Source organism: Terrapene carolina, unplaced genomic scaffold (genome assembly GCF_002925995.2).
Source record: "Terrapene carolina triunguis isolate 2854851 unplaced genomic scaffold, T_m_triunguis-2.0 Scaffold234, whole genome shotgun sequence".
Classification (NCBI taxonomy): Eukaryota; Metazoa; Chordata; order Testudines; family Emydidae; genus Terrapene; species Terrapene triunguis.
The window spans coordinates 6,080,879-6,096,245 of NW_020664585.1; the positions used below are offsets into that span (position 1 = coordinate 6,080,879).

Sequence of the window (15,367 nt, forward strand, 5' to 3'; positions counted from 1 at the left end):
GGGAGTCTATTAACTCTCCCCTTTTATAGAGCACACAGTTTGCCATAACATACAAACTCTCTAATATCCCAAAATAGTTTTTAACATGTGTAGATCCTTTGATTCAGAGATCTGAGGGCAGCTAAACTACAAGTTTATTTGTTGATAAATACAATAGGTAAAGAAAAAAGCTATTTCTTTAAGAGTTCTTGCAAAACAATTGATTACATAGCATTTGTAAGCAGGACTATGCAAGTATGACTACTTTTATTACCACATGCTGGTAAGAGAGTGGAATAGCAGAAGTTGGTTAGTGTTGAAAAAATGACTCTCAGATTTTTAGGGTGGGAAATTGTACTTTGGAGGGGGCCTGTCTAGTTCCTCAGTTAGAGGAGCCTACCACACTGCAGGTCCATTACAGGGAGGAATATCCTAGACCCAGATCCTGATATGCAAGAATAATCATAGATAAGGCTACCTTTATGTCACGGAATCCATCCATGAGGTCCAGAGACCTCCCTGACATTCTTTGGTCAGCCCCAGGGGCTGTGGGACTCGGGCTGGCAGCCAGCGGGGCCCTGGCAGGGTTCTAGTGACAGCAGTGACAGGCGGCCCCCTGCAAGGTTCCAGTGATAGGTGACAGTCTCCTGAGGGGGCCCTCCTCAGGGTTCCAGTGACTGGTGACAGCTTTGTGCAGGGGGGGGGAAGGGGACACCTCTGGCGAGTGGCTGGGGGTGTCCTGTTTTCTCTTTGGGAAATATGCTCACCCTGCAGCTTCCAGCTGCCGCGGGCAGAAGGGGAACCTCAACTCCCAGTCACCATGGTGGCGGGGGAAACCATGGAGCTGCAGCAGCAAAAGTCACACAGACAGGTCACGGCTTCCATGAATTTTTGTTTATTGCCCATGACCTGTCCGTGACTTTTACTAAAAATAACCATAACAAAATCTTAGCCTTAAATCATAGATAAAGGTGACCAGCAATTCAATGACTAAACAGACTCCTCTCATAATACAGCGGTGCTAAATCATTTAATTCCCAGTTTACGCATGCTGAAGGTTCAGCACATTCTTGAGTCCCACTAACATCAGTAGGACTTAAGGATGTGCTTAAGTGCTTTGGTGAACTGTTACCTAAATTGTCCAGTCAGAAAGCGCTGCAGAAGAGGAAAACACCTGCTAGTCATAGGGATGCAGAAGGAGGGTGTTTGTGCCAGTAAAGAGTTGCTCAATAGCCCTTCCCACAAAAAATGGTTTGTGACATACTCCAATTCTTAGGCCCTCTTTACAACATGGAAACTGACATGTTTTGACACCCTGTGGCAATATGGCAATGCTGCCAAGCCAGAAATGGACTCTTTTCTTGCTGGCTTGGAGAAAGTCAACCACACTCAACAGCAACTGCAGAAAAGCTTATTAGAAGATTTCTAGCATATTTTATTTTAGCATCCATTGTTTTCATTCTTTTTGGCAGTGAATGAAGGAGGATTTACCATGTTTTTCACTTTATATCAAAATATGGTAGTTTCTGTATTGTACACATGCTTTCAGTGATTATGCATTAGTTCATGGAAAACCATGATAAATTTAACTTACTCATATCTTAGTCTATATATATAGGCTTGATTTTCAATACTATAATATTGGCTACAACCAGTGTTAGTATGATTGCATGAATTGCATACACAGATGTTTGTCAAACTGCAGTAATTGTGCAGTTCTGAAAAATAGGCCCCAAGTATTTTTTAAGGTAGATATCAAATGACTACGAAAACTTTCATACCCTATCTCGATCTATCAGGTCCACCATCCTCAAAATATAGACTTCCACACTTGGCAACATATATGCTGCTACAATTTTCAAAGCATCTTCCAAAGAAGTAGGGGTATCTTGTTTGAGAACGTATTTCACCAGTCTCTGAAACAAGAAAACAGACATGGATACTAAATCTTGCTGGAAACATTAGAAGCAGAACTGCCAGAGCCTTTCCTCCCTGCCTGAGCTTTTCCACAATGCTGGAGCCTTTCATTACAGCAGGGAAAAGCTCTGGCAGCAGGGAGGCAGCAGTACACTACGCTGCTAAAAATAGCAATGTAAATGTGGGAAGCACTCCTTGGGCATGTAAAGAGCCATGCAGGGTACATACCGTAAAGATCTAGTGCATCTGGATTTTACTTGCCTAAACAGTGCCTCACCAACTACACTGCTATTTATACCTGTGTTAGCTGGGCTGTGATGCTGAGCCAGCAAGGGTTAAAACAACCAGAAGGCTGCATGACCCAAAAATAACCTTTAAGGACATATTAGAAGAGTACTGAAATGGTAAACAGGGCCATTCCTTGTAGATAGTTAGCAAAGCCATGTTAAATAGACCAGTGCTTCTCAAAGTCGGGCCGCCGCTTGCTCAGGGAAAGCCCCTGGCGGTCCGGGCCGGTTTGTTTACCTGTTGCGTCCACAGGTTCGGCCGATCGCGGCTCCCACTGGCTGCGATTCGCCGTCCCAGGCCAATGGGGGCTGTGGGAAGGGTGGCCAGTACATCCCTTGGCCCGCGCAACTTCCCGCAGGCCACATTGGCCTGGGACGGCGAACCACGGCCAGTGGGAGCCGCAATCGGCCGAACCTGTGGACGTGGCAGGTAAGCAAACCGGCCCGGACCGCCAGGGGCTTTCTCTGAACAAGCGGCGGACCAGCTTTGAGAAGCACTGAAATAGACTACAGTCCTTGAAATGTAGGCCTGAATTGTTAGAGAATTAAGAATAGATACTAATTGTATTTGTCTGTGTTTACCTATATGTTGTTATAAGTTTAACAATGTGATCTAATTAGCCTGTAGATGCTAAACTTCTGTTCCTGTCAATAATGTTTCATGACTATATTCTATTGATTCAGCAATCAAAAGGGGATATTAATATTTAGATGGAACGTGTGGTGTAATAATATTGTCATTTGTCTTTGAAATTTGTAGTAGACTACCTGTGAACTGCCTGATGGTTAATTGCCTTATGCTAATAAATGCAACTAGTTTCCGGAGTAAACCTAGGAAATAGGGATTAGCTTCAAAGCAACTATATACATTACCTATTCTTCAGCCAAGGAAGCCCTGCTGTGACCACAGCTTGCTTCCACTGTAAAGGAAGTCATACCTGATCCTGTTTTATCTCAGATCTGCTTAAACTTTGTCAGGGAAAGTCTAAGTCACAAGACTGAGGTCTCCAGGTCTACTCTGGATTATACCTGCAATTTCTCATGGAAGAATTTTAACAAACTCTGCACATGGATAGCCTATTGGACTATAACCTTTTAAATTGATTCTAGAAGGATTTTTACAAATCAGCAACCTCACCATCTCTGCTATGAAACTGACCTAAGAACTGTATTCATATCTGTATATATAAAGATCTTTAACCATAGCAACGCTTTTTATTAATAAATCTTAGATTTAGTTAAAAAGGATTGGCTGTAAGCATGTACTTGGGTAAGATCTGAAATATTCACTGACTTGGTGGGTAATGTATCTGATCTCTTGGGATTGGCAGAACTTCATATATAGTGAATAAGGTTTTCAGTAACCCTCACTATATTAGACTTGACTGTCTGGAGGGGAACCAAAGGCTGGAATGCTTAAAGGGAACTGTATTTTGGCTTCTTGATAACCAGTAAGGCATTACAGAAGCTATTTAGTTACTGGCTTGGTGAAATTTAATTACAGATAGGGCCCTATCAAATTAACGGTCCATTTTGGTCAATTTCACGGTCATAGGATTTTAAAAATCATAAATTTCATGATTTCAGCTATTTAAATTGTCACAGTGTTGTAAATGTAGGGGTCCTGACCCAAAAAGGAGAGAGGTGTGTGTGTGTGTGTGTGTGTGTGTGTTAAGGTTATCAGGGGGAGGGGGGTTGTGGTACTGCTACCCTTACTTCTGCACTGCTGCTGGCAGCAGCACTGCCTTCAGAGCTGGGCAGCTGGAGAGTGGTGAATGATGGCTGGGATCCCAGCTCTGAAAGCAGAGCCACTGTCAGCAGCAGCACAGAAGTAAGGATGGCATGGTATGGTATTGCCACCCTTAGTTCTGCACTGCTGCCTGCAGAGCTGGGCCCTCAGTCAGCAGCTGCCACTCTCTGGCCGCCCAGCTCTGAAGGCAGCAGCACAGAAGTAAGGGTGGCGTGGTACGGTATTGCCATCCTTATTTCTGCGCTGCTGCTGCTGGTGGGGAACTGCCTTCAGAGTTGGATGCTTAGCCAACAGCCGCTGCTCTGCAGCTGCCCAGCTCTGAAGGCAGCGCAGAAGTAAGGGTGGCAATACCACAACCTCCCTAAAATAACTTTGCGACCCCCTTGCAACTCCCTTTTGGGTCAGGGCCCCCAATTTTAGAAACACTGGTCTCCTCCAGGAAATCTTTATAGTATAGGGGAAACGCACACAAAAGACCAGATTTCACGGGAGGAGGCCAGATTTCATGGTCCGTGACGCATTTTTCATGACTGTGAATTTGGTAGGGCCCTAATTATAAACTACACCACCAGTCTTGAGGTTGTCTGCCCTATTCTTTGCAGTCTGCCTGATTGAGCATTCTCAGCATAGGCCCTCCAGTGACCATGGCCACATGGGTGTTCATTGTCTGTATTCTACACCTAGCCATAAGTGTAGACAGAGCCCAAGGGACATGAGAAATGCTAAAGATCTAATCTCTAACTTTGTCTGAGAATTGCCACTGATGCATTGCGGCGGATGGGGGGTAGGAAGCAGACTAAGACTGCTTTTCAAATACTTTGCAGAGATCTGTATTGAATAGCGTTTTTCTTTACCAGGCATCTCATTAAGAAAAAGGACAGTGCACCAAACCACAGGTAGTTACAAAATCCCATTTGGATTAGAAAATGCAGGACTACATTTTCTTTCTTTTGTAATCCTCTCATTCGTGTTTGGTTCCTTTGTACAGGATAATAGCCTGTGGTAGCATTAACAATGGAAAGAACTAATAAGCACCTTTCTGAACATGTCTCAACAGTAGACTACAAATGCTTACTTCTAATCCAGCCAACAAGCCATTTTAGTAGTTCTTAAATGTTCCTGTCTCCCGAAAGCAGGAGAATGAGGACTAAAAGTTACATTTGTTTTGCTAATTTTATTTTTACTTGTTCTGGATTGTCTTTGTGTGGTTTGATTTTTTTCAATAGAGCTCGGCTCTCATTTAGACATCTAAAGGAAGTGGCCAGACTTTTCAAAAGAAATAATAGAACAATGGAAGCTGCTGGGTGCGAAGATCTTTTCAAAATCTGGCTCCTAAAGTCTTGTGAAAATACTCAAAGCCTTGTGTAGTAATCTTTATTTGAATATATCTCATAGAAGCAAAGTAAAAATAATATAAATAAAAGTAGTATCTCGTCACTTACCATTATCATCTGTTTGTCCTTTAAAAGATTAGTATCTCTCATTCCATAGCCCCGTAACAGCTTCTTCATCTCCATCAGTCTAGAACTTTCCTGCAATAACTTCACTCTACAAATAGATGTGTCACTATTATTAATAGCTTTGCTTCTTCTAACTGCATATTTTAAAAAAAATAAAGGTAGAGTTCAACCCTGAATTCTAATTGAAAGAAAAAATAAAAAAAGAGTAAAATATCTTAAAAGATTTTGAAGAGATAGGTGTTAGGAGTTAAGTGATGTTCCCTTACTTGACATGTTTCATTTCCAAATGCTGCTTCACCAGCTGCTCCACAGCTGCACTCCAAGGCACCACAGCACCATGCATTATCTGCAATACTGCATCAAATATCAGCTGCAAAGAAATCCAAATTTCTCTGAAAACAAAGCTTTACATTACATAATTCCTTCAAGTATCGTTTACCCATGACTCTGTTAGACATGGAAGGTTTCTCCCTTCCCAAACTCCATTTATACAAGAGGGTATCCCTAAGTTTTACACAACACAGATACACCCTGAAAGCCTTCAAACTATCAGAATAATTTATAGCCCAATTCCGTTAGAGTTCCACATGCAGAACTCCCATTGATGTTAGTAGCTGTGTTTTATATTTTTAAAGTTTTCTAAGATGTATGCTTTATTTTTTTTCTAAGTTTCTGTCTTTTGGCAACCTTATTAAAAGGGATTAGAGAGCTTCTTCCAAAAACTTTAAATAAAATATTAAATCATGCAAGGTGTGCTACAAGGTTGTATAAAGTTCTTGAAGGTAGGTCTAATTGTTATTAAATGACTAAAAGACTCAGGAAGTTGCTCTTGCAATGCTTCCAAAAATTTATATGTACCTTAACATAGTATTCTACGAGAAAAAAAGAACTGCTGATAATGAAACAACTCTTCTAAAAGATAAACTTACAACTACAAAGCCATGGTGACGACAGAGGTAATCCTGGTGGCTCAATGATAATGAAATGCACAACCACGCTGGCCTCTCTCCAAAATGGCACCACTGTGATTCCCCCCCCCACCCCAAAATCATGAAAATTGAGGGTGCTCTGCACCTTGCAGAAGGCCACTTGCACAACTACCCACGATAGCTGGAAAGCAGAAACAAAACAGCCTTAAATAAAGGGAAAGGTAAAAGGCACTAGATCAAGCAAAGAATCCTCCTAGGATTGACTGAAATGCAGGACAGTATTTGGCCCATCCCTTACTCCTACCACGCAATGTATTCTGTTCTTGAATACAAACATAATTTTTTCATTCATAACACAACAAACAAGCGTAAGATCCATTTGTACATTTATTTAATGTACTTACATCTGTATCAGATATGCAGCCAATGACAGCTATTGCCTTTGCCTCCCATGCAGTTTCAAACACTGATGTAGATCGTGTACGACAGCGTTCTAGCAAGTCCTGAGTATTTTGATAAATAAAGTTTAATATTAAACATTCAGAATGATGGCAGGAGCATTCGATAATTTAAACACTAAGGAACAGATTTTATCATTCAAATCAATTGGATTGTACACAGGAGTAAGGATATCAGAAGCTGGTCCTAAATTGTAAGAGTAAATAGCAAACAATCATCCTTGATTTCTTGCCTAAAATAACGTCCCTTTAAAAAGGGAGGGAAAATGGATACCTTTATATATTGTAAGAGAAGTTCATCCTGTTGTAGATTATGTTCATGTATGTATGGCTTTACAAACTTCTCCAAAATGGATGGAATGAGCTCTGGTGCCAAAACTTTATCAAACATGCGGAATACTATTGTACTTGCATTCTCCTAGGGGGCAGAAAAACAGTTACAGAAACACAAGCTCCACAGCATGTTAGAACAGCACAGTGAACAGCATTCTTCCTTCATTTCTCTAAGGGCCTTATCCAATGCCCAATGAAGTCAAAGGAAAAACTTCAGACCCTAACATTCATTGCCCAGCCCAAAGAAAACCAAACCTCCTACAAACTTCTTCCACAAAGCCTTCTTGTGTTGAGCTAAATGTTTGATTTCTCCTCCACTACAAGCTTGTACTGTCATCCAATAGACACTATCAGAAACTGTAAACTAATAGGGGAAGGGACCATGCCTAATCACATTTATATAGCAGTTTATATCTTGAAAACCTTTCCATGCAATAAACATACTTCATGACACCCTTTTGTGGTGGTTTAATATTATTATTCCTGTGGAACTCTCTGCCAGAGGATGTTGTGAAGGCCAAGGCTATAACAGGGTTCAAAAAAGAACTAGAGAAATTCATGGAGGATAGGTCCATCAATGGCTATTCACTGGGATGGGCAGGGATGGGATCTCTAGCCTCGGTTTCCCAGAAGCTGGGAATGGACAACAGAGGATGGATCACTTGATGATTACCTGTTCTGTTCATTCCCTCTGAAGTACCTAGCATGGGCCACTATCTGAAGACAGGATACTGGGCTAGATGGACCTTTGGTCTGACCCAGTATGGCCGTTCTTATGTATAGAGAAAGTAAGGCACAGATTAAATGATCTACCCAAAGTCAAAGGCCTTGTCTACACTTGTAACAGCATGGAGGGTACATGTAGCTACTTGATATGGACACAGTGGCAAAATGAGGAAAGACACATGCATGGAATTAAGCAGCAGGTCACAACTTTAACACAATGGAGGGGTGCTACCTGCCTATCACTCATATTCTCTTATACCAGGCATTTAATTGGTTCCAGTGCAGGGGTTACAGGGCTCCTTACCACATAGCCCATAACACAGGGTAGGCTCTACTCAGCCAACCCCCAGGTCTGAGCTCCAAGTCTCATCACCCTCCCCACCACAAGGGAGACAGAGGGTGTAGCAGGGTGAGGACCTCGGCCTGCAAGGATCACAAGGTCTGACCTTGGCCCACAAAGGCCAAAGTCTCACCCTATCACTTGATCCCAAGGCCCAGCACCAAAATCCCAGGTCTTTTACCTCTGGGAACTGTTCACGGTATTCTCTTAACTGCACTGGAAACCTGACGCAAGTTGCGATGAACAAACAACTCCACCCCAATACCCGGTAGGTCCTGTAGCGGGGCAAGCACCCCACTCCGGGGAGAAAGGGGTTAAAACCAGCTCTGGGAAAGGGCTGCCCGAGGAGCCAATCAGACCAAGGCAGGTAGCAGCCAATCCAGGCCCGGTAGGGCTGGTATAAAAAGGGCTGTGAGCTAGGAGACAGGCAGTCTCACTCCAGCCTGGGGGGGGGGAGGGGGGACTGGGCTGCCTGGGAGCACAGGGTACCTTCAACAGAGCAGTGCTGGGGAAGGGGCAGGCTGAGCTGGGGTGCTCAGGCCTGGCGACCTCCCTGGCTGAGGCCTGACAGGAAGGCTTAAGGAGCTACTGGGGCTGCAGGTCCAACCCCTAGCCAGTGATGAGTGGCCATTGCGGACTGCAGTTTGCCCCTGAGTAAAGGGCTAGATGAGGACTGGCAGTGGGTCACTGAGGCGAGTGGGGTTCCCTGGGTGAGGGGCAGCACCCCAAGGTAAGGGACACCGTGGTCCAGGAGGCACGTGGGGCCTATACGTGGTGGAGATAAAGGGACTGCAGAGTGGCAGGTAAGGGCAGGGAGAAACTGGCCAGAGGAGGGTGCTCCTGAGCTAAATAAGCTAATTCCAGGACTGACCAGCAGGAGGCGCTGCACCGGTGAGTCAGCAGTGATCAGCTACAGGTACTAAGTGTGTTCCTACTCAACCCACTGTGGCTTGAAAGTGCTGCAAGGAAAACAAAATACTCCTTGATCCTCTGCCAATTGGCACATGGGAAAAACCTCATTCCTGACCCCCTAAATAGGTGATCGGCTAGACCCACAGCATCTGTCAGGCTGGGTTCTTATTCCTAGTTTGAGTGGGTAGTGGGCTGCTGGCACAGAGCCAAAAGAGGCTCCACATGGCCCCTGAACTGGGCTAAATTCTGGGAAATGTTGGCCAATCAGCACCTCTCTCCCCCAGCTGGCCAATGGGTGCCTGAGGGTACGTCTACACTACCTGCTGGATCGGCAGGTAGCGATCGATCCATCAGGGATCAATTTATGGCGTGTAGTGTAGACGCAATAAATCGATCCCCAATTGCTCTCCTGTCGACTGCTGAACTCCAGCTCAGCGAGAGGCGGAAGCAAAGTCGACAGGGGAGCCGCGGCCGTCGATCCCACACCGCGAGGACGCGAAGTAAGTAATTCTAAGTCGATCTAAGATACGTCGACTTCAGCTACGCTATTTTCGTAGCTGAAGTTGCATATCTTAGATCGATTCCCCGCCCCCCAGTGTAGACGAGGCCTGAGATTCCCAGGGGGAGGCACTACCTATTGTTGTTTGGGGAGTGTCTCCCTCCCTTGCTACTGGGACTATCTCCTTTTCACTGCTGGCCCCATCAAGTTCACTCACCCGTTGATGCAGGAGGGTGGCAAATGCTGCAGTTAAAAGTGAGCTGTGTCCACACTTTGGTGTGTCGTTACCTGCAGCAATGAAAAGTTCTGGGGGGGGGGGGGAAGCAGGGAGGCTGCGGAACTCTAGACTGCTAAAAATAGCACTGTAGATGTGGGAGGCAGTGTTTGGGCTTGTAAAAAGGTTTGGCATGTTTGTACTCTATCACCTAAGCAGTGCCTCACCATCTACACTGGTATTTATACCCATGCTAGCTGAGTGTACTCTATATGCCATTAAGTGAATATGAAACCAAAAGGTTGGTGTCAGAGCAGGGACTATTACCATGTAGTTCTTGGCTTGAAATCCTATGCTCAATAATCCACAGAACTATTCTGTTTCAGTGATTTTTTTATGAAGTGTCAACCATATAGACAGTACTCAGATTATTTTTAATATGCCTGCAATATTACCTTCTCAAAATCACAGAGCGCTAGTTTGCACCTGTACTTTTTGTGGAGATCTTCCAGCTCTTGTAAATCATTTACAAGCTTTTTTAACCGATGTACCTCTTCGCAATCACCACACTTCTGAAACATAATAGAGAAAAATTTCCTGAGGAGCTTAATCGATAATTGTCTGAAGTTTGCATACTTTGCAGAACTGCTATTGTTTTCATAAAAAACATACACTAAAAAAAGTCAGCCCATAGTCTGAAAATGGGACATATCAGGAGTGGGAAAGACAATGAGCAGTTGGTTTGCTTTGTTTTGCACTTTATTTCTTGTCACCTCTGTCCCACCCTATCTACAGGTGCTACTGTATCTATAGAATACATATTATTATAACCTACATAAATTTACTTTTATTTGCATGGACTAATCCAAGATTTGAAAAAGCTACTTGTGCCTACACTCCCGTGGCCTGGGAAGGTGGGGAGGTCCTATTTCTGTGGAATTTAAGCTTTCATTAAAACAAAACAAAATCTACTAAGTTACTGGTCTTACTTCTGTGGAGATACTCTTTCAAATGTGAATTGAACGTAAGCCAATTCAGTGTCATTTTCCTGCCCCTACAAATAGGCATGTTCGTTGCCTTTGCCATGGTCCAGAACTTTGGCAAACAGCAACAAGTTAAACAAGACTAATTAGTTTCACCATTTCTATTCAGTAGTGACACTGTCAAGAATCATGTCAATTTCATGCTGCTGCTAAGAAAAGCTGACTAATAGACACCAGAATTATTCATGTAGGAATAGGATTTAAAAAAAAAATTGAGGCTGGTGAGAGGTAGAGTGGCAAACACCATTTTGCCCCTCTTCACTGCAACCAGAAGGCTCTAGAAGAAGTGAAGAAGAAACAAAGGGAGTTCTATCTTCGTTTTGTATTGCTGTCCATCATTATTATCTGTGTGCCTGAGTTGGACCCTGAACCTGACTGGTGGGCACTCCCCATACGGTAGCCTTTTAGTGTCTTCCTAATAGCTTTATGTCCTCTTGATAATATGTCTTTTTTAAAAGCCATAAATCATTCTGTAATATTGTTATATTGCAGGTGCTATACAAAATTGTACTATAGTATATTTACTACCTTCATATATAGGGATTTATAGCAAGAGTTGAGATTCTCAACTTAACTGAACTGAATACAGGAATCTGCTAAGTGTTATGATTTGTCACAACACAATAAAAGTAACAAACTGCAAAAACATATCATGTTGGATTGCTGAAGAGACAGCAGTAAACAAACTGTCTGATAGAACTAGCATAATTTATTTGGTTTGTATAATCACTGAAACGAGTTCAGCATTTCACAAAAGATTTGTTGTAAACATTGTTGAGAAGAGCAGTCAGGAACTTTCTGACATGCTATAAGTAATTCCCCCTCCCCTGCCCCCCTTTGGGCTAGGGAGAGACATGTCACATTCCAATTTCAGAACTGCAAATACTTTAAGACTAGCAAAAAGGACATTTGTTAACATGGCTAAAAGATAAGACAAAGGAAGATAGGAACCTAATTCCTCATTCCCCTGAAATGAATCTTCCCTCACCGAAAGAATATGTATTTTATTGCTAATGCTGGGTTTTAGCAATCAGATTATAAAAAGACTACATGTTAAGATCTCTGTCCCAGTAATGTAAATATTTAACAACATAGTGTAATCAATTAACTATACTCCTTACCAAGGGAATCCAACGACAGGAAGATGCCAGTCCCAGTTCACCTGGATTTTTACTTGTAAAAAACACCTCTGCCATTTGAAGTCCATTTTCTGGCCAATTTGCCTACCCAAAATATTAGAAATTAGTGAGACTATCAGTACAAGTGTAGAAATACAACGTATGTAGAAATACAAGGTTTTTGCAGCATAAATGTACTTTACCTTATCAGTTAATTCAAGATTTCGAGCTCCTTGTTCCAGCCATTTTGCTAATATTTTCTGAAATGCAAAAAGTGATTAAAATGTTGTGTGCTAAAGCAAAACATTTACAATAATATGAAGTAATATTATTAATTTTTGAAACAAATTGCAGAAAGTCACAATACTAAAGAAATGGCTTTTCTGAGTATAAAAAAATACCATTTCTGCAAGAGGCTTACATATAACAGTGTACCTTAATCTGAAAAAAATATTTTATATAAAAGTCATCTGCATGGATGTTTCTTTTAATAGTTTTACCTGTCCTTTTGGCACAACCCTCCTTACAAAAGGAATCACAACATTTTTTAACCACAGACACAGTTCTTTTACAGGAATGGTGGTACAGATTGTGTTAAGCAGGTCCTCCAGCATTTTCACATCAAAGCTGCTTTCAAAATCTGCCTAAGATATAAAAGCAAAACAATTATGTTTTTATTGTAGTGTATATGATATTATATAATATCAGATAAAGATACTTCTCTTTCTAACATGGCTCTTTATATTAGTGAAGAGTTTGGACATTCACAGATATGAAATCAAGAAAAAATTCTCACGTTAAAGAGAGTGTAGTCAAGTTAAACAAAGCTTAAGTGAAGTAAATTTATCACAATATATAGAGCACAATCTTGCTGCCACAAACTTCAGTGGAAGCAGAAATGGGCTTACAATGCCATCGCTTTAGAAAACCAAAAAGTTATGGATCTCTAGCTCTCTCCAGCAAGACAATGGGAAATTCAATAGCTTTTGGCCACCATTTTGGATTTGTTACATCTCAATTCACATAGCTGCTTTTAAAGCATTTTCAAGGCAGCAGTCAAACAAGTCTTAAGCAAGCCTTAAAAATTCTGTTAGTGAGCAAGGTCCATGGCTCCTGAGAAGGTAAACACAAGACAGCAAGCCTGACAGAGTCCCAGAAATGTCATCTTTCATGGCTTTGGCATCCCCCCCAAAAGGACTTATCTGTAATATTACAACAGAAATTAATTTGTCTAACCAGTAACAAGTTCAGAATGCAAAGGAAATAGGATAATGTAATCAGCCTCATCAAAGATGGGATCCTCTTAGACTTTCTACTTGTTAAGGAGGTGTTTAATACTGGTCTTTCTAGAACAACAGAGATTTAAAAAAAACACCTGAGACTTCATACCTGATGCCTAAGCCAGAGGTATTGCGCACAAGGGAGATTGCCTTCTTGTAGCTGAAAAAGAATGTTCTTGAAAATATCTTCATTATTCAAGAATTCAGTCCAAGCAATTCCACTAGGAGTATGATGAGGAAAAGTGATTAGGCTTTCATGTACAGTATTTAAAAGATATATTACACATACATACACACATTCCAACATGTTTTTAAAGAACAGAGATAGTGGTAAAGTGAATATAGATTTTGAAAAATCATATCCCTCTTATGGCACACATCCACAAATACCAACTTTCTGCTAAATAATGCTTAAAATAAAGCATCTGCAACAGAAAAATCTAGGTTACATATTTTCACCACGTAGGCTTGGCTTGACTTCTCTTCTGGTTCAAATGGCCAGGGTTTACTTACGTGCTCCCTTCTGGCCTCCTCAGATTTTGTTTTGCAAGGAGGCACAATGCAGCTACTTGATGGTATATCATGAGCCCAATGAAGGAATGAATACTAATGTCCAAAAAAAGGCGCTGGAGTGTATTTCCTCCTATGTGTGTGGCAGAACTACCACCAACCTAATGGTTGCGTACAGGCATAGAGGGAAAATTAGACCCCCATATAAGGAAGACACACATTTCTCTCTGCTTAATTTGCTTGTAATAAATAAATAAATCAAGCAAGCAAGCAGACAAACAGCAGAGCAGGCTGACATCTTATGCAGATAGGAAATTAAAAAACAAGACCATAGAAGGAAAGGGAAAAAGCCTGACGTACTAGATTGAGCCTTTGGCTAACACCACGAGCAGCTCTGGGGAAAAATTGAGACTCAGAGTAAAGGAACCATGACTGATGGTCAGAATTCCTTTCTTTCTCCCACCATGTTCCTGGGGCAGAAGTAGCTTACTGCAGCCAGGTTACTTCCCTCTCCTTTGTGCTAGCTCAGCTGCCATGTTAGGTACAGAAGTGGAGCTCTGCCGCTTTCCCACTACCTGCTCTGGGGGTGGGGGGAGAGTAAAAGTAGGAGTGAAGGAGGAGACACCAAGTGGAAAGCCCCAACAGTTTTAAAAAAAAAAAATTTTTTTTAATGGAAACCTGAATTTCTCTGGTCCAAAGACTCCATAGAAAGTAGTTAGCCTTGCTTGAGCTCTCAGTACCTGTACAGAGATAAAGGAGTTATTTTAGTTGAAGGGAAAACTCTAGATATTCAGAGAGTGATGTTAAAATGGTTAAGAAAAAAACAATATAAAAATGATAGGTACAGGTGGTTTCCAAAATCTCTAACCAATTAGTCAAGCAGGACAATTTACTTAGTACATATTATTCCAAAAATTCAAGACTATAAATGGCTTATACTCCACCTCCTGTACACTGTAAGAATACCATCTTAGCTACAACATGGCTGAATAAACACAAAAACATTTTATAGTTGTTTAAAAGCTCCTTAACAACATTAAAAATTCAAGAGACAAACAGATTGATCTCTCTGGTTTCTAGAGTACTTAAGAAGCATTCATTTCTATAGCAAGAGAAAACATTTCATGCTGAAAGGAATATCAATATCAGGATCTCTTCTCATATTTTAAGAGTATTTTTAGATTAAATTTTTAAGACGTATAGACATTAATCCAATTTTTAAAATTGCCTAACTGTTTAAAGGAAGTTAACCATTTTTAAAATAAAGGCAATTTTTATTTGTTCTCTTACTTCTGTTATGGACACTTGAACCCCATCTGATAAAGAAGCAATCATTTTGTCATCTCTCTTCAAGATCTGAAATGAATGTATTAACACACAATAGTTGGCAATACTGTAGATGCATAATGTATCACATATTGCACAGCACTATAGAACTTTAAAGTAAACACTAACAAAAAACTAGTATCTTCATAAATCAAGGACTTGATCCTGCAAGTTCTCAATCTTTACATGGGATCTCTGCATGCATGTAGAGCCCCGCAAATCTGCAGGTATCTGCTTTATATCCGTGGACCATTTCTGCTGAATACGCACGGGGGGGGGGGGGGGC

At 41.6% G+C, this 15,367-nt stretch overlaps 1 protein-coding gene across 1 annotated transcript in view; it reads right to left on the reverse strand.

Annotated features, from left to right (window-relative positions):
- Positions 1-15,367, reverse strand: part of KNTC1 (kinetochore associated 1) — a 75,732-nt gene that overhangs the window by 37,590 nt on the left and 22,775 nt on the right. The window contains exons 19-30 of the mRNA XM_026656929.1: positions 15,046-15,111; positions 14,434-14,495; positions 13,355-13,466; positions 12,466-12,609; positions 12,169-12,225; positions 11,969-12,070; positions 10,260-10,376; positions 7,055-7,198; positions 6,727-6,825; positions 5,660-5,763; positions 5,376-5,481; positions 1,761-1,895 (exon numbers count right to left, since the gene is read on the reverse strand). Of these exons, the coding sequence (XP_026512714.1) occupies positions 1,761-1,895; positions 5,376-5,481; positions 5,660-5,763; positions 6,727-6,825; positions 7,055-7,198; positions 10,260-10,376; positions 11,969-12,070; positions 12,169-12,225; positions 12,466-12,609; positions 13,355-13,466; positions 14,434-14,495; positions 15,046-15,111 (1,248 nt within the window). The remainder of the gene's footprint in view (positions 1-1,760; positions 1,896-5,375; positions 5,482-5,659; positions 5,764-6,726; positions 6,826-7,054; positions 7,199-10,259; positions 10,377-11,968; positions 12,071-12,168; positions 12,226-12,465; positions 12,610-13,354; positions 13,467-14,433; positions 14,496-15,045; positions 15,112-15,367) is intronic.